Source organism: Paramisgurnus dabryanus, chromosome 6 (genome assembly GCF_030506205.2).
Source record: "Paramisgurnus dabryanus chromosome 6, PD_genome_1.1, whole genome shotgun sequence".
Lineage (NCBI taxonomy): Eukaryota > Metazoa > Chordata > Actinopteri > Cypriniformes > Cobitidae > Paramisgurnus > Paramisgurnus dabryanus.
Window position 1 is genome coordinate 46698084 of NC_133342.1, and position 18307 is coordinate 46716390.

Consider the following 18307-nt stretch of genomic DNA (forward strand, 5'->3'; position numbering starts at 1 on the left):
CAGCGGAGAGAAACCTTTCACCTGCCATCACTGTGGAAAGAGTTTCACACAGAAAGCAACACTCAATAATCACCGAAGGATTCACACTAGAGAAAACTGTTTTATATGTCATACATGCGGGACAAGTTTCAGAAACATGGAAGAGCTGAATAGACACAAAGTAAATCACACCGGAGAGCCTTTCACCTGCACGCTGTGCGGAAAGACTTTTAAGTCAAATAAAATCCTGAAGTGTCACATGATGCTTCACACTGGAGAGAAACCTTTCACGTGCCCTCAATGTGGAAAAGCTTTCGCAAATAAAGGAAACCTCGAGATTCACATAAGAAGTCACACTGGAGAGAAGCGTTTTAAATGCCCCGAGTGTGGAAAAACTTTCACACATAAAAGAAACTTAAAGATTCACATCAGAGCTCACACTGGAGAGAAGCCTTATGTTTGTCATCATCAGTGTCAGGAGAGTTTTGCCCATCTAAGAGACCTGAAGACTCATTTAAAGGTTCGTCATGGAGAAGGATTACAGTGTCCCAAATGTGACAAAAAGTTCATAGACATGAGAATTTTCACCAAACATCAGCTGTTTCACATCAACGAAAGAGAAAAGCCGTTTAATTGTGATCAATGTTCCAAAAGATTTCTCTTGCGCTCACACCTAATAAGACACTTTACAAAATTTCATTCAGATGAAGTGAAACCTCACTTGTGTGTTTTGTGTGGAAAGACTTTTAAGTTGGTTAACAATTTAAAATTGCACCAAAAAATCCACGCCAGGGTCAATTATGTTAAACAACACCGGCGATTATATACTGAAATCAAACCTGACAAGGGTTCAGAATTGGAGTCAGAGGTTCAAAGTCGTCCTGCCTCAGAAATCCTGAAAACACACGAGAGTGTTCAAACTGGAGAGAAGACATACAATTGCTCTTCGTGTGGGATGAATTTCAGCACATTGATTTTTCTTGTAGCTCATAAAAAAAGACATTGTACAAAATAGTCAAGATGACTCATCTGATGTCTGTGCTCATTCAACAAAGATAATAAAGAAGGTGTGAAGAACAGTCCAGTAATGTAAATCCTGCTGGTAAATACCACATCTGAATGTGTTTATTTAGTTTTTGCTTTTGGTCACAAACAAACTGCTATATTAATTCATTCTCTTCGTTGTTGGGTTTTTTTTTGTTAGAAGCCCATAAAAACAAGAAAAGTCCCACTGTAGATAATACGATCACGGTACTTAAAGAAGTACATTCTGGGGCCATTTTAAAAATGAGTTTACATAGGAACATGCGGAATTGTGAAATAAAGACCTTTGGATCATAAGGAATAAAATGGGCTAGGCTAAATGCTAACACATTCACAACGCGCTGTACAAAGATTAAGTGCACACACTGAAAAAAATTTGGTGCGTATTAATTTGCCCAAGTTGGGGTAAAACATAGTAAAATATTGAAAATAGTGGTGTTTTCTTTTAAGCCATAAAGTAGAAATGTATTCTGTGCTTTTAGTTTCACCTAGGGCAAAACAGATCATTAACACTTTCTCCTTTTAATTATGTACATGTTTGTCATTAAAACTGTCTATATACAAAAAGTAGGCACAATGTTAGCATTTTATCAGTCAGAAGCAGTGGCAAGTGACTTCCATAGCAAGAAAAAATATTATGAAAGTAATTGTGATAATTGATGAAGAAGATATTTTGATAAATGTTTGATAAAAGTTATTTTTTTATTCCTGCTATGGAAGTCAATGGTTACAATCAGCTGTGTGCTTACCATCATTTATCAAAATATCTTCTTTTGTTCATCAAAAAAAAAAGAATTTCATACAGGTTAAGAACAACATAAGGAGGAAATAATGATGACAGAATTTTCATTTTGAGTGAACTATCCCTTTAATGAAACAAAATATATTTTACCTTGAGTAAAAGTTGTTCAGGTAATCTGACTTCATGATAAACCTTAAACTTACTTCAGTTTTGGCAAAAAAAAGTAATTTAAAAGTAAATACGGATTAATCATTTTTACGTAGAAATTACTCAGGAGCAGTGAGTGCTTTTCTTTTCTTCTTTTGATATTTAATTAACTTTAATGACAGGCTTCAAGAGGTTAGGCTTATTATAAGACCGAATGCAGTAAAATATTTATTTGTTTAAGACATAAAGTAACCATTTGTTAACTATAATACTCACTAAGACAGCTATTTTGACATATGAGCATTTGTCTGTTTAAGCCAAAAAGACGAGCACATAAAGCCATAAAGTTTTGTACAACAGAATTTACTCCTCAATAAACCATGTATACACGGATGGATCTAAGGACCCAATATCAAGGCTTACAGCTGCAGCAGTATATGTTCAATGTTTTTAAATAAATATTCAAAAAAAAGTTTGATTTTGCAGATTTTCACTAATTCACTAGCAACTAATTGCCATTTTACTAGCCATCCAATTGATGGAAGAAGCTCAACTGAGGACTGTTATTTGTTCAGACTCAATGTCAGCTTTAAATATGTAAAAAAGAGGACAGTCTACCTCAAGACAAGATATAATCTATAAGATACTTATAGATTTCAAAATATGGCCATAGTCTTGAGATTTCTTTGGATTCCTGCACATGTAGGTGTAGAAAGCAATAAAAGGTGGACATATTAGCTTAAACAGGCATTGAAAAATGTGGATATTGACTTTTACAATTCCACTAAGTAAAACTCATGAACGTCAAGTGGCAAGAGATGTGAGATCAAGAGATGTGTGAACATTTACAGTATTCAAAGACACACTGGTAAAGGAAGAATAGTTTTTAATAACAGGAAAGATATTACCATTATCGCTCAACTCCGAATAGGACACTGTGACTTAAACCATTCATTATAGGGAAAAATCAAAAAGGGTCAATTTTGTGATGAAGTTGACACTGTTGAGCGTGTAATAATGTAATGTAGGAAATATAATAGAGAAAGAACAGAATTACTTAATAAAATAAGAAACTTGTGAAAAAATCTTTCTTTATAATGCTCCACACTCCAGTCCAGTTGGTGGCGGTATTACACCATTGGCTTGTCACCCGCAATCATTAAACATTACAAGTAGAAGAAATCGCCCATCAATAGACCCGGGTGCTTGTATTTCGATTCAGGAAAGGTTTGTTTTTGTTTGCATTTAAGCATTTAAAAGTGGATTAAACGGTCCAACCCGTTCAAGATAGTTTTATAACCTTGCTGCAATTCACGACATCCTCTCTGAAACCTCTGATCGATATTACTGTGAAATGAATGTAAACATGTTTAAATGTAATACTCTGTGGTGTGTGTATGGGATCGTAAGTGGTGTAAATGTGTTACAGATGGCGGTTATTAAAGAGGAGACTGAGGGCATTATTACAGAACCTGGACCATACCAAATAAAGACTGAAGATGCTCACGAAGAAAAAGGTTAGTGTCTTTTTTAAACTTAAATTTTGTTGACATTCAGGGAAGAGAAATATGTTTGTTTACACGCTGGGTCTATCATGCTTGCCACAACATTTTTATTTTAACAAAGTTTTAGAATTTAGCATTTCATTAATGTTTAAAATACTTAGTTTAAATATAAATATTTTAGGAATACAATTAGTTTATTAAATATTAATTTGTTTACATTGCAGTCCCCATAAAAGTTTATTTTTGTGGGCTGCAGCTCCAAGGATAAAATTCCCTGATCTAATCACATAATTTACTGTGATGTACTAAAACTTGAAAATATCAAAACATGCTTTGCTGAAAACCAATAATAATTTAAAATACCCTTTGTTCTAAATTTGTTATTGCACAATTGCAGTTATCGCATTTCGCGTCAATTACAATAGAGCTTAAAACCTGCACAATATTCGAAATATTTCTCTTTCTGTGTCGTCAAATGTAGTTTTAAGAGCTGTGTAGTTTTAAGTAAATCTGTGGTCAGTTAAAGAGAGTGCCTATATTAAAATCCCTCCTCTGATTTCGGATATGTGAGTTGCAGTTGATCAGCGGGCGGTCAGCGCTGTGTACACCGCCGAGGGCAGCCTCATTTCAGCAAGTACCTCTGAGATTTGCAGCTGCTCTGCCCTTCGCTGTTTGATGGTCAAACATGAAATATTCCTTTTGAATATATCTCACAGTTCTGGTCTTGAAGTCAGTTGTTTGCTAATATTTTTTACTGATGTTAAAGTTAAGTTTCATAACTTAAATCACATATATTTTCTAAATAATCTTAACACTGTAGTAAATCAAGATTTTTTGTGTTATTTCATACAGAGTCGTATAATAATAGAGTTACGACACTCACATAGACGTCCGTTGTAAGAATGGAATGCGGAAGTAACAGCGTTTCATGTAGTGACCGGTAGTGACGCATAGTTCCAAACGCAGCACTGAAGCCCATTCATTTCAATGGCACCTGCTGGTAAATTGATGAAATTACCGTTTCTCTTTACATTTTCGGACATTTCATTAATATAGTCAACAGTGATATTTTGTGAACTCTGCTGTAGGTAATGATTATCGTTAATAATAACTAGTAAAATTTTTATATTTTAATGATTTGTGTATAATGTGTGAATAATATAGATTTAATGGTTTAAAATTGTATTACTGGTGGCCATCTACTTTATACTTATCTTTTTTATATATTACGAGTAACACTAGGGGTCAACAGCGACAAGCTAAATGCCTTATAAGAAAGTCACACTGCTTCACAATGCTGCTATGTGTTTCTTGTGTTTGGTAAGTAATACGAGTGATGTATCCTCGAAAATCATGTATAATTATATTAAAATTTAATGTATACTATAAATACAATTAAATATGAATTTAGTGTGTTTCTGTTATGCTTCACTGTTACAAATAAACGCGTTGGCGATCTTTTTTTGTGATTTTAATATAGTACAAGTGTAGGAATTATGTTTTTAGCAGATTGATAGCCATTTATATAGCCATATTTTGCTACAAAAATAAAAGATAAACTGTGTTGCTGTAGTTGGTATAGATAACCACAGTTATCTTTGGGTCACAATTAACTGTTTATCTTTATTAACTGATTTACTGTATTTCCATCACTCCCTAGTAAAAAAAAAAACGTTATAAACATAGTAAGTATAGTGATCAATTCCCATTACAAGCTAATATTTACCTAAAATAGCTGAAAACCTATGCAAACAGATTGACAGCCCTGCTTGGTTTGGAACTGTAGAACGTTACATGAATCACGTGACCGCGCGGCGGCGAGATCAAAGCGTTTCGTAACTCTGTTATTATACGACTCTGATTTCATATTGTACAAATAAAATAAATCAGTGTTTTTACAGCGTATTTTATTAAGTAAAAAAATACATTTAAAGTTAATCAGCGAATGCACGTGTTGCCTGAACCACATTTTTATTTATATTTTCAACGAAAACAAGCAGGGGCTTTGCATTTTATATAACATTTTGTTTCATTGTAAAAAAATACATTAAAATAAGGAAAGCCAGGGTGGCATGTAGTGGTTAGACTAAATGACAACGTCAAGTACTTTGTTATTCCATTTGTAAAATGACCAGACTTGCGTCCTCTGGAGGTCATTCTTCTGAGTCTGAACTCCAAATTTGGTGTTTTTGGTATTGAGAGACGGCCCATGTCTTTTTTTAATTTACTGTTTTTCCAGTAAACAATCATCTTGCTGGAAAAATTCGCACACATGCTCATAAACACATTTTTCTATTTGCACGCATTTTTTTAAAATGCTTGCACTGTCAAGCCCTGGGTCCCACTTGGTATTACATGTTTATAACATATAATATCCTATTATAAATCTTATAAAGTCTTGAGAACCTATGTATCATTGTAAAGCTCTAAGAATGTAGTTTTCATATTTTAAAACCTTTTTGAGACAAGTAAGATGGTGAGAGTTGTTTTGAAAAATATATATGGGCCCCTCAAAAACCTTTTAGCAGTAATAATAATAATGCAGGGACAGTTATTTCACTTCAGTGGGTGTAAAAAGAGACCAAGATTAGGCTTTGAGACCAAAGAATACCATAGTTATATTAACTTGAATGTGCACATAATTTTACCCCCATTCAATAAATGGGTTTTGTGACAGTTAAGGGTCAAACTTTATTCTTATATTGATGCAACTTTATTTTCATAATTGTGACTTTAAATTGGAAATATCCTCTTTATATGGGTGTTCTTTAATGTTGACTTATTCTTGTAGCTTTATTTTGATCTTTTTCTCTCAGTTATAATAGCTTTATTCTTTTTTTTGTAGTATTAGTATTTTTCACATCAAAGTTTAATGTCTTTCTGTCATTAGATGGGAATTACAGATTTTTTATTTACCATGCATATTCTTTATTTGTCGAATTAATTATTTTTATGTTTATTTTAGACCTAAAATTGGATGTTGACAAACTTGCTGATGTGGAGGAACATCGACATCAGAATCCTCAGAATTTGATAACAGGAGAGAAAACTGTCAATTGCTTACAGAGTGAAAATAATGTTTTGCCAAAAAGGATCAGAAAACCAGGATCCAAAACCTGCCATTACTGCAATAAAAGTTTCAGATATAATGTGTGTCTTTCTCGCCATTTGAGAAGTCACACAGGAGAGACTCCTTTCTCTTGTCAGCAATGTGGTAAGAGATTTACTCAAAAAGGAAACCTTTATAGTCATATGAGAATTCACACAGGAGAGACTCCTTTCACCTGCGAACTATGTGGAAGGGGTTTCACTCAAAAAGACAGCCTGACAAGACATATGAGAACGCATACTGGAGAAAACCCATTCACCTGCCATCACTGTGGAAAGAGTTTCTCACAAAAACCGACGCTCACAAGTCACCTGCGAATTCACACCGGAGAGAAACCTTTCACCTGCCATCACTGTAAAAAGAGTTTTAGACAGAAATTAACACTTACGAATCACTTAAGAATCCACACTAGAGAAAAATGCTTTATATGTCATAAATGCGGGACAAATTTCAGAAGCATAGAAGAGCTTAATAGACACAAAACAATCCACATCAGAGAGCAGCCTTTCACCTGCACCCTGTGCAAAAACACCTTCAGTTCAGATAGAAACTTTGAGCGTCACATGATGTTTCACACCGAGGAGAAACCTTTCACGTGCCCTCAATGTGGAGAAGGTTTCACAACTAAAGGAAGCTTCGTGATTCACGTAAGATTTCACAATGGAGAGAAGCGTTTTACATGCCCTGCGTGTGGAAAAAAATTTGCCCATCAAGGGAACTTTAAGAATCACATAAGATGTCACACCGGAGAAAAGCCTTTCGTTTGTCTTCAGTGTCCGGAGAGTTTTTCCTATCTAAAAGATCTGAGGACTCATTTAAAAAATCACGATGAAGAAGAAGGATTACAGTGTCTTGAATGTGGAAAGATGTATGTAAAGATGAAGAATTTCACCAAACATCAGCTGATTCACTCTAAAGAAACTGAGAAACTGTTAAATTGTGATAAATGTTCGAGAAGATTTGGCTCACGCTCACAACTAACAACACACCTGGAAAGTCACGCAGATGAAGTGAAACCCTACGTATGTGTTTTGTGTGGAAAGACAAATGGCTCAAAAATTTTGAAGGTCACCAGAATAGACATGCCAGTGATGCATCTAGTATAGCAAGCTACAAAAAACAACATCAGCACATTTCTAAGGGTTCAGAATTGGAGTCAGAGGTTCAAAGTCATCCTGCTTCAGAAATCCTAAAAACATACGAGAGTGGAGAGAAGACATACAATTGCTCTTCATGTGGGATGAACTTCAGCACATCGATTTTTCTGTTAGCTCATAAAAAAAGACATTGTACAAAGTAGTCAAGATGACACATCTGATGTCTGTCTTTATTCAACAGTGATAATAAAGAAGGTCTGAAGAACAGTCCAGTGCTGATGGTAAATACCACACCATCTTGATGTGTGTTTTTTTTGTATTTGGTCAGAAACTGATAAATGTATTACTCTAATAGTTCTTTGTTTTCATTTTTTTTAAGTCCATAAAAAACGGGACAAGTAAATAATATTATCAAGGATAATGGGAGAATTGGGGCAAAAGTAACGTGGGATGAAAATAACAAAGCCATTTACTCAGAGCCCTGACATCCTAACAAAAACATTGATCTGTTTAAGCAGGCGTTTCCCAATAACGTTTTGTCTTAGCGCGCTACGAAGACTCTTAAGTTTAACCCTAACTACATTTATACCTTTTCTAGGCGTTTTTCCCGAACTGTACCTTAGCGGGTTTCTTAAGGTATACTTCCTTACGTGTGACGTTACCAAGTGCTGTCCATGGCGATGGTGCTGAATAGGTTGATATCGATCGCTCGACAATCAATTGTTTACTTTATGCAATAGGTACTTTGTTGCTTTATGAGATAGCTGTGTTCTAAAGAAGCATTTCAAAACGAGTTCAAATGTATTTATATTATTAGGACTATTTTGTAAAAGTATTTTAAATTGCAAACAACTAAATCCAACCTTGGATATTTGATTTGACATCTAACCCGTGTAAAACCCGCAACTTCCTGTCCAAACGTATCATGCATAAACTGCGCCAATCCATCCGCAGTATGCCTTCACTTGAAAGGATAATTTATATCAGGGGTTCCCAATAAGTGCGTCTCACTGGGAAATAAGGTGGGTCGTGCAAGTCACCGGCTTGGCTGTGCATTACACTTAATATATATAAAACCAACCTGTTGTTCATTAGTTCACGCGTTTATTGTTTATTGCTTGGACACTGAATGCGCAAACAGTGCGTTTACAGTGCGGATACATCTTAATGGTTGCATTTCTGGAGCCTGTCTGTCTACCTCAAATATTACATTTAATTATACACTTACCTAAAGGATTATTAGGAACACCATACTAATACTGTGTTTGACCCCCTTTCGCCTTCAGAACTGCCTTAATTCTACGTGGCATTGATTCAACAAGGTGCTGAAAGCATTCTTTAGAAATGTTGGCCCATATTGATAGGATAGCATCTTGCAGTTGATGGAGATTTGTGGGATGCACATCCAGGGCACGAAGCTCCCATTCCCCCACATCCTAAAGATGCTCTATTGGGTTGAGATCTGTGGTGACATTTTAGTACAGTGAACTCATTGTCATGTTCAAGAAACCAATTTGAAATGATTTGGGCTTTGTGACATGATGCATTATCCTGCTGGAAGTAGCCATCAGTGGATGGGTACATGGTGGTCATAAAGGGATGGACATGGTCAGAAACAATGCTCAGGTAGGGCGTGGCATTTAAACGATGCCCAATTGGCACTAAGGGGCCTAAAGTGTGCCAAGAAAACATCCCCCACACCATTACACCACCACCACCAGCCTGCACAGTGGTAACAAGGCATGATGGATCCATGTTCTCATTCTGTTTACGTCAAATTCTGCCTCTACCATCTGAATGTCTCAACAGAAATCGAGACTCATCAGACCAGGCAACATTTTTCCAGTCTTCAACTGTCAAATTTTGGTGAGCTTTTGCAAATTGTAGCCTCGTTTTCCTATTTGTAATGGGGATGAGTGGTACCCGGTGGGGTCTTCTGGTGTTGTAGCCCATCCACCTCAAGGTTGTGCGTGTTGTGGCTTCACAAATACTTTGCTGCATACCTCAGTTTGTAACGAGTGGTTATTTCAGTCAAAGTTGCTTTTCTATCAGCTTGAATCAGTCGGCCCATTCTCCTCTGACCTCTAGCATCAACAAGGCATTTTCAACCACAGGACTGTCGCATTCTGGATGTTTTTCCCTTTTCACACCATTCTTTGTAAACCCTAGAAATGGTTGTGTGTGAAAATCCCAGTAACTGAGCAGATTGTGAAATACTCAGACCGGCCCGTCTTGCACCAACAACCACGGCACGCTCAAAATTGCTTAAATCACCTTTCTTTCTCATTCTGACATTCAGTTTGGAGTTCAGGAGATTGTCTTGACCAGGACCACACCCCTAAATGCATTGAAGCAACTGCCATGGGATTGGTTGATAAAAATATTGCATTAAGGAACAATTGAACAGGTGTTCCTAATAATCCTTTAGGTGAGTGTTTAAATATATTATGATTGCTTTAGATTTTTGCTTTGATTAGTTTTAATGAAAATTTGTTGACCTTTGGAGACTATACAAGCAGCAGTGGCGGCCGGTGACTTCTTTTTTCCAGGGCGTTTGTCACAACATCTATTTAGCCCATAATGTGTGTGGTTCGTAATTTCAAAATATGTGTTTGTTGCGTCATGTGAACCATGTGCATCACGTGTCTTGTCAAAATAAGTGCCAGCTGCAGATGCGTTTAAAGGGTTTATGATAAGGTATATGTGAGTATCTCGCGTTTGCCAGATACTCACATAATCTCAAGCGTAATCAGAGTTTACTGTTTCGGGAGTGTCTTGTGTGTATTTGGTGAACGTGAGCGTCTCTTTTATCATAAACGGGTTTGACGCGTCTGCAGCAGGCACTTATTTTAATAAAACACGTGATGCACATGCTACACATGACGCAACAAACACAAATTTTGAAAACACGAGCAACACACATGACACTCCGAACACATATTTTGAATTTGCACCCCTCGGAAGAGCAGTCACGAGTGGAGCAGTTTCTTTTCAATGTTTATGAAGAATATGGCATGCAATTGCCTCAGTTATAAAACATTTTAAAAAACTCAGATGTAAAGTGGAATTAACATTAATAATCATAAATAGGGAAATCAACTACACTAGTCAACATTTGAAGTACCTTTCCTAAAAGTCGTCAAAATTTTTTAACAATACTTGTTCTTGTCTTAAGACAACTTTGATGAACTTTTTTTGATCCACTTGAAATGTTGACTATTATGATTTTGAAATAATCAGGTATATTAGAACAGATACAAAACAGTTTGAGCATCCCTTATTATAATATATTTGCCATTGTGTCTTTATTTACTACACAACTAGGGTGGATGTACCTAAAGGCACAACACGCAAAACATATTTAGCCTACAACAGCTACTATGCAGAGATAATGAAATAAAGAGAAGCCGCCATCAGATGAATTTCGGGGTTGCTCTATTGAAATTGACTCGGAAAAAGTCACTGAATTTGCTCCCATGGCATGCCATTTTTACTTGATTTATGTGAAAACATGTATTAATGATAAGGTACAGCTTAAGGTCCAACTTAAGAACGACGTAGAGCTAAGAATGTTTCGTGGAACAGGGCCTAAAACATTATCTTTTAAAATTTAAGTTTTTCTGAAAATTTTTACTTTCGTCCCCCGCTTTCCGCTACATTCCCATGCAATTTTAAAAATAAGTTTCCATAGAAACATGTGGAATTACAACTGGCGGGTTGCATAAACGTCTGAAACTGCACGAAAAATGCCACTGTGTTGATTTCCTCCTCTTTTCCACGCGCTGTCCGACGCAGCATTCTAAAAAGTTGAAGTAACTCGCTTTGGCGCAGACGCCCTCTATTTGAGAATGCTTGCCGCGTGTGTATGCCCCCTTAGACTAGTCCTATAAGTTAGTCATGTAGGCCTACTTTTTTCATAATTTCTTAAGTATGTTAAGAAGGTACATTGGTCTTATTTAAATCTAAATAGCCAGACTGAATAGCTCTTAACAATTGCTAGATGGTCAGACTCTTAATTTTGTTATGCAACTGCACTGATCCTAATTTCTTGATCTAAAAAGTTTGGGTATATACATTGTCTACTTTCCCTTTTTTAGTTTCAGGTTATGGATGTCTTTCTGAATCCAGTTTCTAGAGAGCTGCCTTTATAAACAAACAATGTAGACAAAACAAAGTAAAAAATGTAATTCATTGTGGTAAATGAGTATGAACAACCTATCTTTTGTTTTCATGTTTTTAGATAAAAATAAAAATAATTTTTGTCTTGGTTTCAAGTTTTTTTTGTAATGTTGACTTAAATGGCATATTTAACTTTGATGTTCTGATCATTTGTAACGCATGCTTTATTCAACCATTTTTTGACTGGTCCTTTTCTAATGTTCATAGATGCTACAGGGATGTCCTCTTTCTGCAGAGTATTGATTCAAACTTTATAAAAGTTTAAATTTGAAGGTGAATCATACTAGAAAATACAAAACAAAATAAATTGGTGTGCAAAGGTCTGTGCTGAGGAAGTGGCAAATGGACTAATAAGGGTATTTTACTTAAATGTACATAAACGAGGCCTGTTTTTTTTTACAGACAAGGCTGAGTAAAAGCCAGGACTAGTTAACATTTAAGCATATTTTATAAACATGCCTTAGAAAAAGATGTTATTGTGTGTATCAAAACAATGGCACTGGCTTATTTTAAGATCTATCACTATTTGCAGTTTGAATCTGGATTTGTTAGGCATAAATAAGTGTAATAAATAGTTGCTGGTAACCTATTTTGGGACATCCTAACCGATGGTTTAAAGTAATGTACTCGTACTAAAGTTATTATTTGTTATGAGGTCTATCAGGCTGGTATGTTTAGGACTTTTGAGAAAAAAAGATTTTGACAACAGATGAATCTCAACATCATACAGTCACTAGTCTAGTGAACAGGGCACAAGGTGTATGTAACTTATGAACTGGATATGTTTTAGAAGCTCTGTTTTTATTCTGTTTTCCAAACTTTTTATAAATATTTCTTTTAAAATAACTTGTTTTGGGCCAGACTAAAATAAAAACAAAGCTTAATTTTTAAATGATATTTTTTCAATTCCATTTTTTTGTTCACTGTACATATTTGTACCTGAAAGTTAACAACTAACAGCTTTTGACTGACAAAGTTTTTGTTTATAACTTTTTCCCTTCAAAAAGATGATTAACATGTGGAGGATTATTTTACTATTGCACAGTAAGATAATCTTACTATACAAAGCATTTATGTGTGCGGTGTGGTGTATATATGTTGTTTATTTATTTTTATTAAAAACAGGACTGAGAAGGAAAATGTGACGTATTAGGCACTGCAGGAAGGAAACAATTCCGAAAGATGGCTTTAATCACTAATAAGGTTAAAGAGGTATCATTCAAGTTGTTACATCGATTTTACCCAGTCAATCTTTTTATTAAAAATTTTTTCCCTGAATTGCATCCTCTATGCTCCTTCTGTGGAGTGGCAGATGAGTCTGTACCTCACCTTTTTTGGGACTGTGTTCATGTAGCTACTTTTTGGAAGAATTTTGTTCAGTTTTGTGCGTACTTCTTTGTTAGTCAATTTCTCTTTGGAGTTTAAGAATGTCTTATTTGGTTGTTATAATGCTGTTAAAAATGTAAAAGAAAAGTATTTTCTTGTAAATGTATTTATTTTTCTACCAAGTTTTTTTAATTTAATTTAATCTTACCCCTGGCTTAATTTTATGTTATATTATTATTTTTGTTAATTATTTTTTATTACTTTATCCTTTTACTTATTTTTGTCTATTTTTTTGTTTTTCACTGTACTCGTTCTTCATCTACTGTTTTTTGTTGTTCAATTAGTATTTGCTGCTATGCTTGTTCAATTAAAAAAAAAAAACGAAAGATGGCAGTAGTGCAATGTTGTGCGTTTGAGCTGAAGACTTTTATTTTGCTCTGACTGTGTGACGTCATATAAGTTGGCCCAGAGCGCTCGTATTTGGGCTGAGGTTTGTGTTTTTGAGAACTTCAGCATTTGCGAGTTGATTAAATGGTACAAACTGCTCTAGATAGCTTTTATACCCTTGCTCGATTTCGCGACATTAAAACATCTCATCGATATTATTCTAAAATGAACACAAACGTGTTTAAATGTAGGCTAATAATGTGGTGCTTGGGATCATAGTTGGTTTAAATCGCTCGACATTTATTTTCTGTGGGTTATTGGGACGTTTTTTTACAGGGATTATTCCAATTATACTTAACGTACCAAAAGTTTTTAAAAAACTGAGATCTGTGTTACAGATGGCAGCGGTTATTAAAGAGGAGACTGAGGACATTATACTTACAGAACCATGCCAAATAAAGACTGAAGATGATCAGGAAGAAAAAGGTTGGTTTTTTTAAACTTAAATTTTGTTGTCATTCAGCGAATAGGAACGTGCATGTTTACACGTCTTAGATGCTTGTTTTAACAGCATTTTAGAATTTAGCATTACATTTGTTTTTTTTAAATATTTAAATATAATAAATATTTTTAGGAATACAATCAATTTAATAAAAATTTATCTTGAAGTCCCCATGGGAGTTTTACATGGGCTCCAGCTCTAATCCCTTCACAACAACATGATATTAGTGTAATGCGCTAAAAACTTGTTTTCACAGTTTTCAAAATAAGTCTGAATAACAAAAAACCTTAATAAATAAAATTATGAGAATAGTAAGTCATAAGATTGATGTCTGCTAAAGATCTGTAATACATTTGGTGTGTAAAAACATCTGATAATGGTCTTAGAAAAAATCTTTAATATGTCTATGTTTCTTTTAGGAAACGTCTCAGAGACTCATTGCAGATTAACAAACAATCAAAATAATACATCTTGCAGATGTAAACGCAGACATCAAATAGTCGTCTCCGAGATGTATGTTTGCTGTAATATAAACTTAAATGCCTGATAGAAATAAAATCTTAGCAATACAAGATTAATGTTCATGCTCATCTGCTTTTTTGTATAGGCCTATGCTTTTATTAAAAAGTGAGTACCGAAATTGTTATCTTCTTTACAGATCTGCTTGTTTTTGCATCACTCCAAACACAAAATTACAACTTTATTCTTCAAATTATTCTCGTGTAGTATTTTCGTAATTTTATCTTTCCACTTGAAATATCACAACGTCGTTCTGTATTGTTGATTTTATTCTAACAAAAAATGTATAACTTAATTGTAGTTTTATTTATTTTTAGGGAAAAAAGTTAAATTTTTTTTATTTTGTTTATCCTAGTCTTATATCATAAGCAACAGTAGAATTTTGGTTGCTTAATGTATCAAGATCAAAGGCATAAAAGTAAAAATTGCAGTATTAGTATTTACCACATCAAAGTTTAATGACGTCGTGTCATTAGATAGGGGTTGTATTTTTTATTCACTTTTCATGGTCTTTAATTGTAAAAATATTTTTTTATGTTCATTTTAGACCTAAAAGTGGACATTGACAAAATTGCTGATGTGGAGGGACATCAATATCAGAAACCTAAGAATTTGATAACCGGAGAAAAATCTGTCTCACAGAGTGAAAATGATGTTTTGCCAAAAGGGACAGAAAAAAATCAAACCTTCAACTGTCATTATTGCAATAAAAGTTTCAGACTTAAAGTGTATCTTGCTCGCCATGAGAGAAGTCACACTGGAGAGACTCCTTTCTCTTGTCAGCAATGTGGAAGGAGATTTACTCAAAAAATAAACCTGAAAAGACATATGAGAATTCACACAGGAGAGACTCCCTTTTCTTGTGAGCAATGTGGTAAAAGATTTACTCAAAAAATAAACATGGAAAGTCATATGAGAATCCACACAGGAGAGACTCCTTTCACCTGCAATGACTGTGGAAAGAGTTTCACCCAAAAAGTATCGCTCAATAGTCATATGCGAGTTCACACCGGAGAGAGACCTTTTATTTGCCATCAATGTGGAAAGAGTTTTCTACAGAAAATATCGCTCAATGATCACATGCGAATTCACACCGGAGAGAGACCTTTTATCTGCTATCAATGTGGAAAGAGTTTTAGACAGAAATTTACGCTCAATAGTCACGTGCTAATTCACACCGGAGAGACTCCTTTCACCTGCAATCACTGTGGAAAGGGTTTCAGACAAAAATCAATGCTTAATAGTCACATGCGAGTTCACACGGAAGACAGACCTTTCACCTGCCATCAATGTGGAAAGAGTTTTAGACGGAAAGTAACGCTCAAGTATCACCTGCAAATTCACACCGGAGCGAAACCTTTTATCTGCCACCACTGTGGAAAGAGTTTTAGACAGAAAGTTACGCTCAATAGTCACGTGCAAATTCACACCGGACAAAGACCTTTCACCTGCCATCACTGTGGAAAGGGTTTCATAAAGAAAGTTAGGCTTAATAATCACCTAAGAGTTCACACTACAGAAAACTCTTTTATATGTCATACATGCGGGACAAGTTTCAGAAACATGGAAGAGCTTAATAGACACAAAGTAAATCACACCGGGGAGCCTTTCACCTGCTGCGTGTGTGGAATAAAATGTGCACATGAAGAAGTCTTAAAGAGTCACATAAGACTTCACACTGGAGAGAAGCCTTATGTTTGTCATCATCAGTGTCCGGAGACTTTTGCCTCTCTAAAAGATCTGAGGACTCATTTAAAAAATCATCATGAAGAAAGATTACAGGCTCCAGAATGTGGCAAGACGTTTTTAATGATGAAAAATGTCATAAAACATCATCAGCTGAATCACACTGAAGAAAATGAAAAACAGTTAAACAATTTAAAACAGCACCAAGAAATCAATTATGTTATACAACACCAGCAATTTTATACTGAAATCAAACTTAACAAGGGTTCAGAATTGGAGTCAGAGGTTCAGAGTCGTCCTGCTTCAGAAATCCTGAAAACACACGAGAGTGTGCAAACTGGAGAGAAGACGTACAATTGCTCTTCATGTGGGATGAATTTCAGCACATCAATTTTTCTGTTTGCTCATAAAAAAAGACATTGTACAAAATAGTCAAGATGACACAACTAATGTATGTTCTCTTTCAACAATGATAGTTAAGTGTGAAGAACGGTGCACTAATGTTAATCTTGCTGGTAGATATCACAACATCTGAATGTGTTTATTTTCTGTTGGTCAGAAACTAACTTTGTAAATTATTTACACTAATAGTTCTTGTAGGGGTGGTTTCACAGACAGGGATTAGCTTAAACCGGGACTAAGCCTTAGCCTAGTTTTAACAAACATGCTTTACTAAAAACATTACTTTTTTGTGCATTTTAAGGCAGAAACAAAGTGCACTGATGTATTTTAAAATATGTCCGTGCAAGTCGTTTTTAGAACTTTTTTAGTTGGTTTAAAGTTAAACAAAAAGTGAAAAAAATGGTTGTATACGGCCTGGAGTAATTTTTATACTGATCATTATCAAAATTATCACAGCTTTCCTCATAGGTTATTCTGTAAAGTCATACTTGCAAATAAGATTATCAAGTGACTTAAAGGAGTCATTCTGGGGCCATTTTAAAAAGAAACGTGGAACTGTAAAACTATTGCAACTAGATTATAATTTGTCTACTTTCCCATATGAATGCTTGCTTTTTTCCCTTTGATTGTTTTGTGATCAGGCCAAATAAACGTTTTTTATAAATGTGGTTTTTAATGTGCTTGTTATCTCTAAACTTTAATCTGCCGTTTTACTTGAATTTGTTTCAAGTTATGTGATGTTATTGTGTCTCTCGGTTTCAAGAGAGGTGTCTTGTTTTTTATATAATGTCTGATTAAACAAGGCAAATTAAAAAAAATCTAATTCATTATTAGTGTTTTCATGTTTTAAAATACTAAGCACTAACCAACACATTTTTTGTCTTTGTTTCATTTCTTTTTTTTTAATGTTAACCTAAATATAATGCTAACAAGGGATTGAAGATAGATACTCAAATGTTTGTTATTATGAGGCCTATCGGGCTGGTATGTTTAGTTGCACTTCTTTTTTTTTTTCAAGAGAAAAATACCTTGGCTGGTTTTATCTGGTCTCACAGACTGGTAAGCTGGTTTCACATGCTTGGGGTTTTGACCACTGTTTTATCTAGTAAGACTGAAAGGTTACAGTGTGGCAGCTAACAAAGTTTTTGTTTATAACTTTATTTCACTTTCATAAAGAGTGTACAAAGATGATTTATTGAAAGATGATCTATTCTGAAGACCTATCTATTTAGAAAGGCTTTTATATGTTGATTATTCTATTATTATTGAAATTCTCTGGAATGAAAAGCGCTTTATAAATAAAATCTATTATTATTATTAACATTCAACTGAAGTGGAGGTTGATACATATAACAAATGATCTAATTTACTATTATAGTTTACGAAGTTTTAAAAATATTAATTATTTATGTGGTTAATTAACATATATTATACAAGATAAATAATGAAATTGTATCCAATTATCTTTTCCAGTATAAGAGATGTTTTATACATTTTTATTTAATGAAGTTTATTTAACTAAGTTCGGGAGGAGCATGTGATCCAACCAATTAGTGCAAAGAGCAAGGTGCCTATAAATAGCAGTCCCTCACCTCTGTCCCGTGACAGATTTTTTGCAGCATCCCATCACCTCACTCTCATCTAGTTTCATTTATCCCAGTCAAAGAGAGGGGAGTAGGCTAC

At 34.7% G+C, this 18307-nt stretch overlaps 2 protein-coding genes across 6 annotated transcripts; both read left to right on the top strand.

Moving 5' to 3' along the window:
- Window positions 1–950: 950 nt before the first annotated feature.
- Window positions 951–7769, top strand: LOC135767219 (uncharacterized). 4 transcript variants are annotated; one of them, XM_073815036.1, is made up of 3 exons: window positions 951–1081; window positions 3323–3429; window positions 6383–7769. In XM_073815036.1, the coding sequence occupies exons 2-3, from the start codon at window positions 3342–3344 to the stop codon at window positions 7630–7632; spliced, it is 1338 nt and encodes a 445-aa protein (XP_073671137.1). In that variant the 5' UTR covers window positions 951–1081; window positions 3323–3341; the 3' UTR covers window positions 7633–7769. The 4 variants fall into 4 exon arrangements, with proteins under 4 accessions (XP_073671137.1, XP_073671136.1, XP_065132953.1 ...); XM_073815035.1 differs by lacking the exon at window positions 951–1081 and adding an exon at window positions 3095–3139; XM_065276881.2 differs by lacking the exon at window positions 951–1081 and adding an exon at window positions 3102–3139 and having other exon boundaries at window positions 3342–3429.
- A 5815-nt stretch (window positions 7770–13584) lies between these two features.
- Window positions 13585–17451, top strand: LOC135767210 (uncharacterized). 2 transcript variants are annotated; one of them, XM_065276872.1, is made up of 3 exons: window positions 13585–13618; window positions 13914–14001; window positions 15084–17451. In XM_065276872.1, exons 2-3 carry the CDS (start codon window positions 13914–13916, stop codon window positions 16652–16654), a joined length of 1659 nt encoding a protein of 552 aa, XP_065132944.1. In that variant the 5' UTR covers window positions 13585–13618; the 3' UTR covers window positions 16655–17451. The 2 variants fall into 2 exon arrangements, with proteins under 2 accessions (XP_065132944.1, XP_073671133.1); XM_073815032.1 differs by having other exon boundaries at window positions 13612–13662.
- Window positions 17452–18307: the final 856 nt, after the last annotated feature.

Coding starts and splice junctions, on each gene's coding strand:
- LOC135767219 (XM_073815034.1), top strand. CDS start 3,267: ATGAATGTAAACATGTTTAAATGTAATACTCTGTGGTGTGTGTATGGG. Junction 3,430..6,382: donor AGATGCTCACGAAGAAAAAG/GTTAGTGTCTTT, acceptor TGTTTATTTTAG/ACCTAAAATTGGATGTTGAC.
- LOC135767210 (XM_073815032.1), top strand. Junction 14,002..15,083: donor AGATGATCAGGAAGAAAAAG/GTTGGTTTTTTT, acceptor TGTTCATTTTAG/ACCTAAAAGTGGACATTGAC.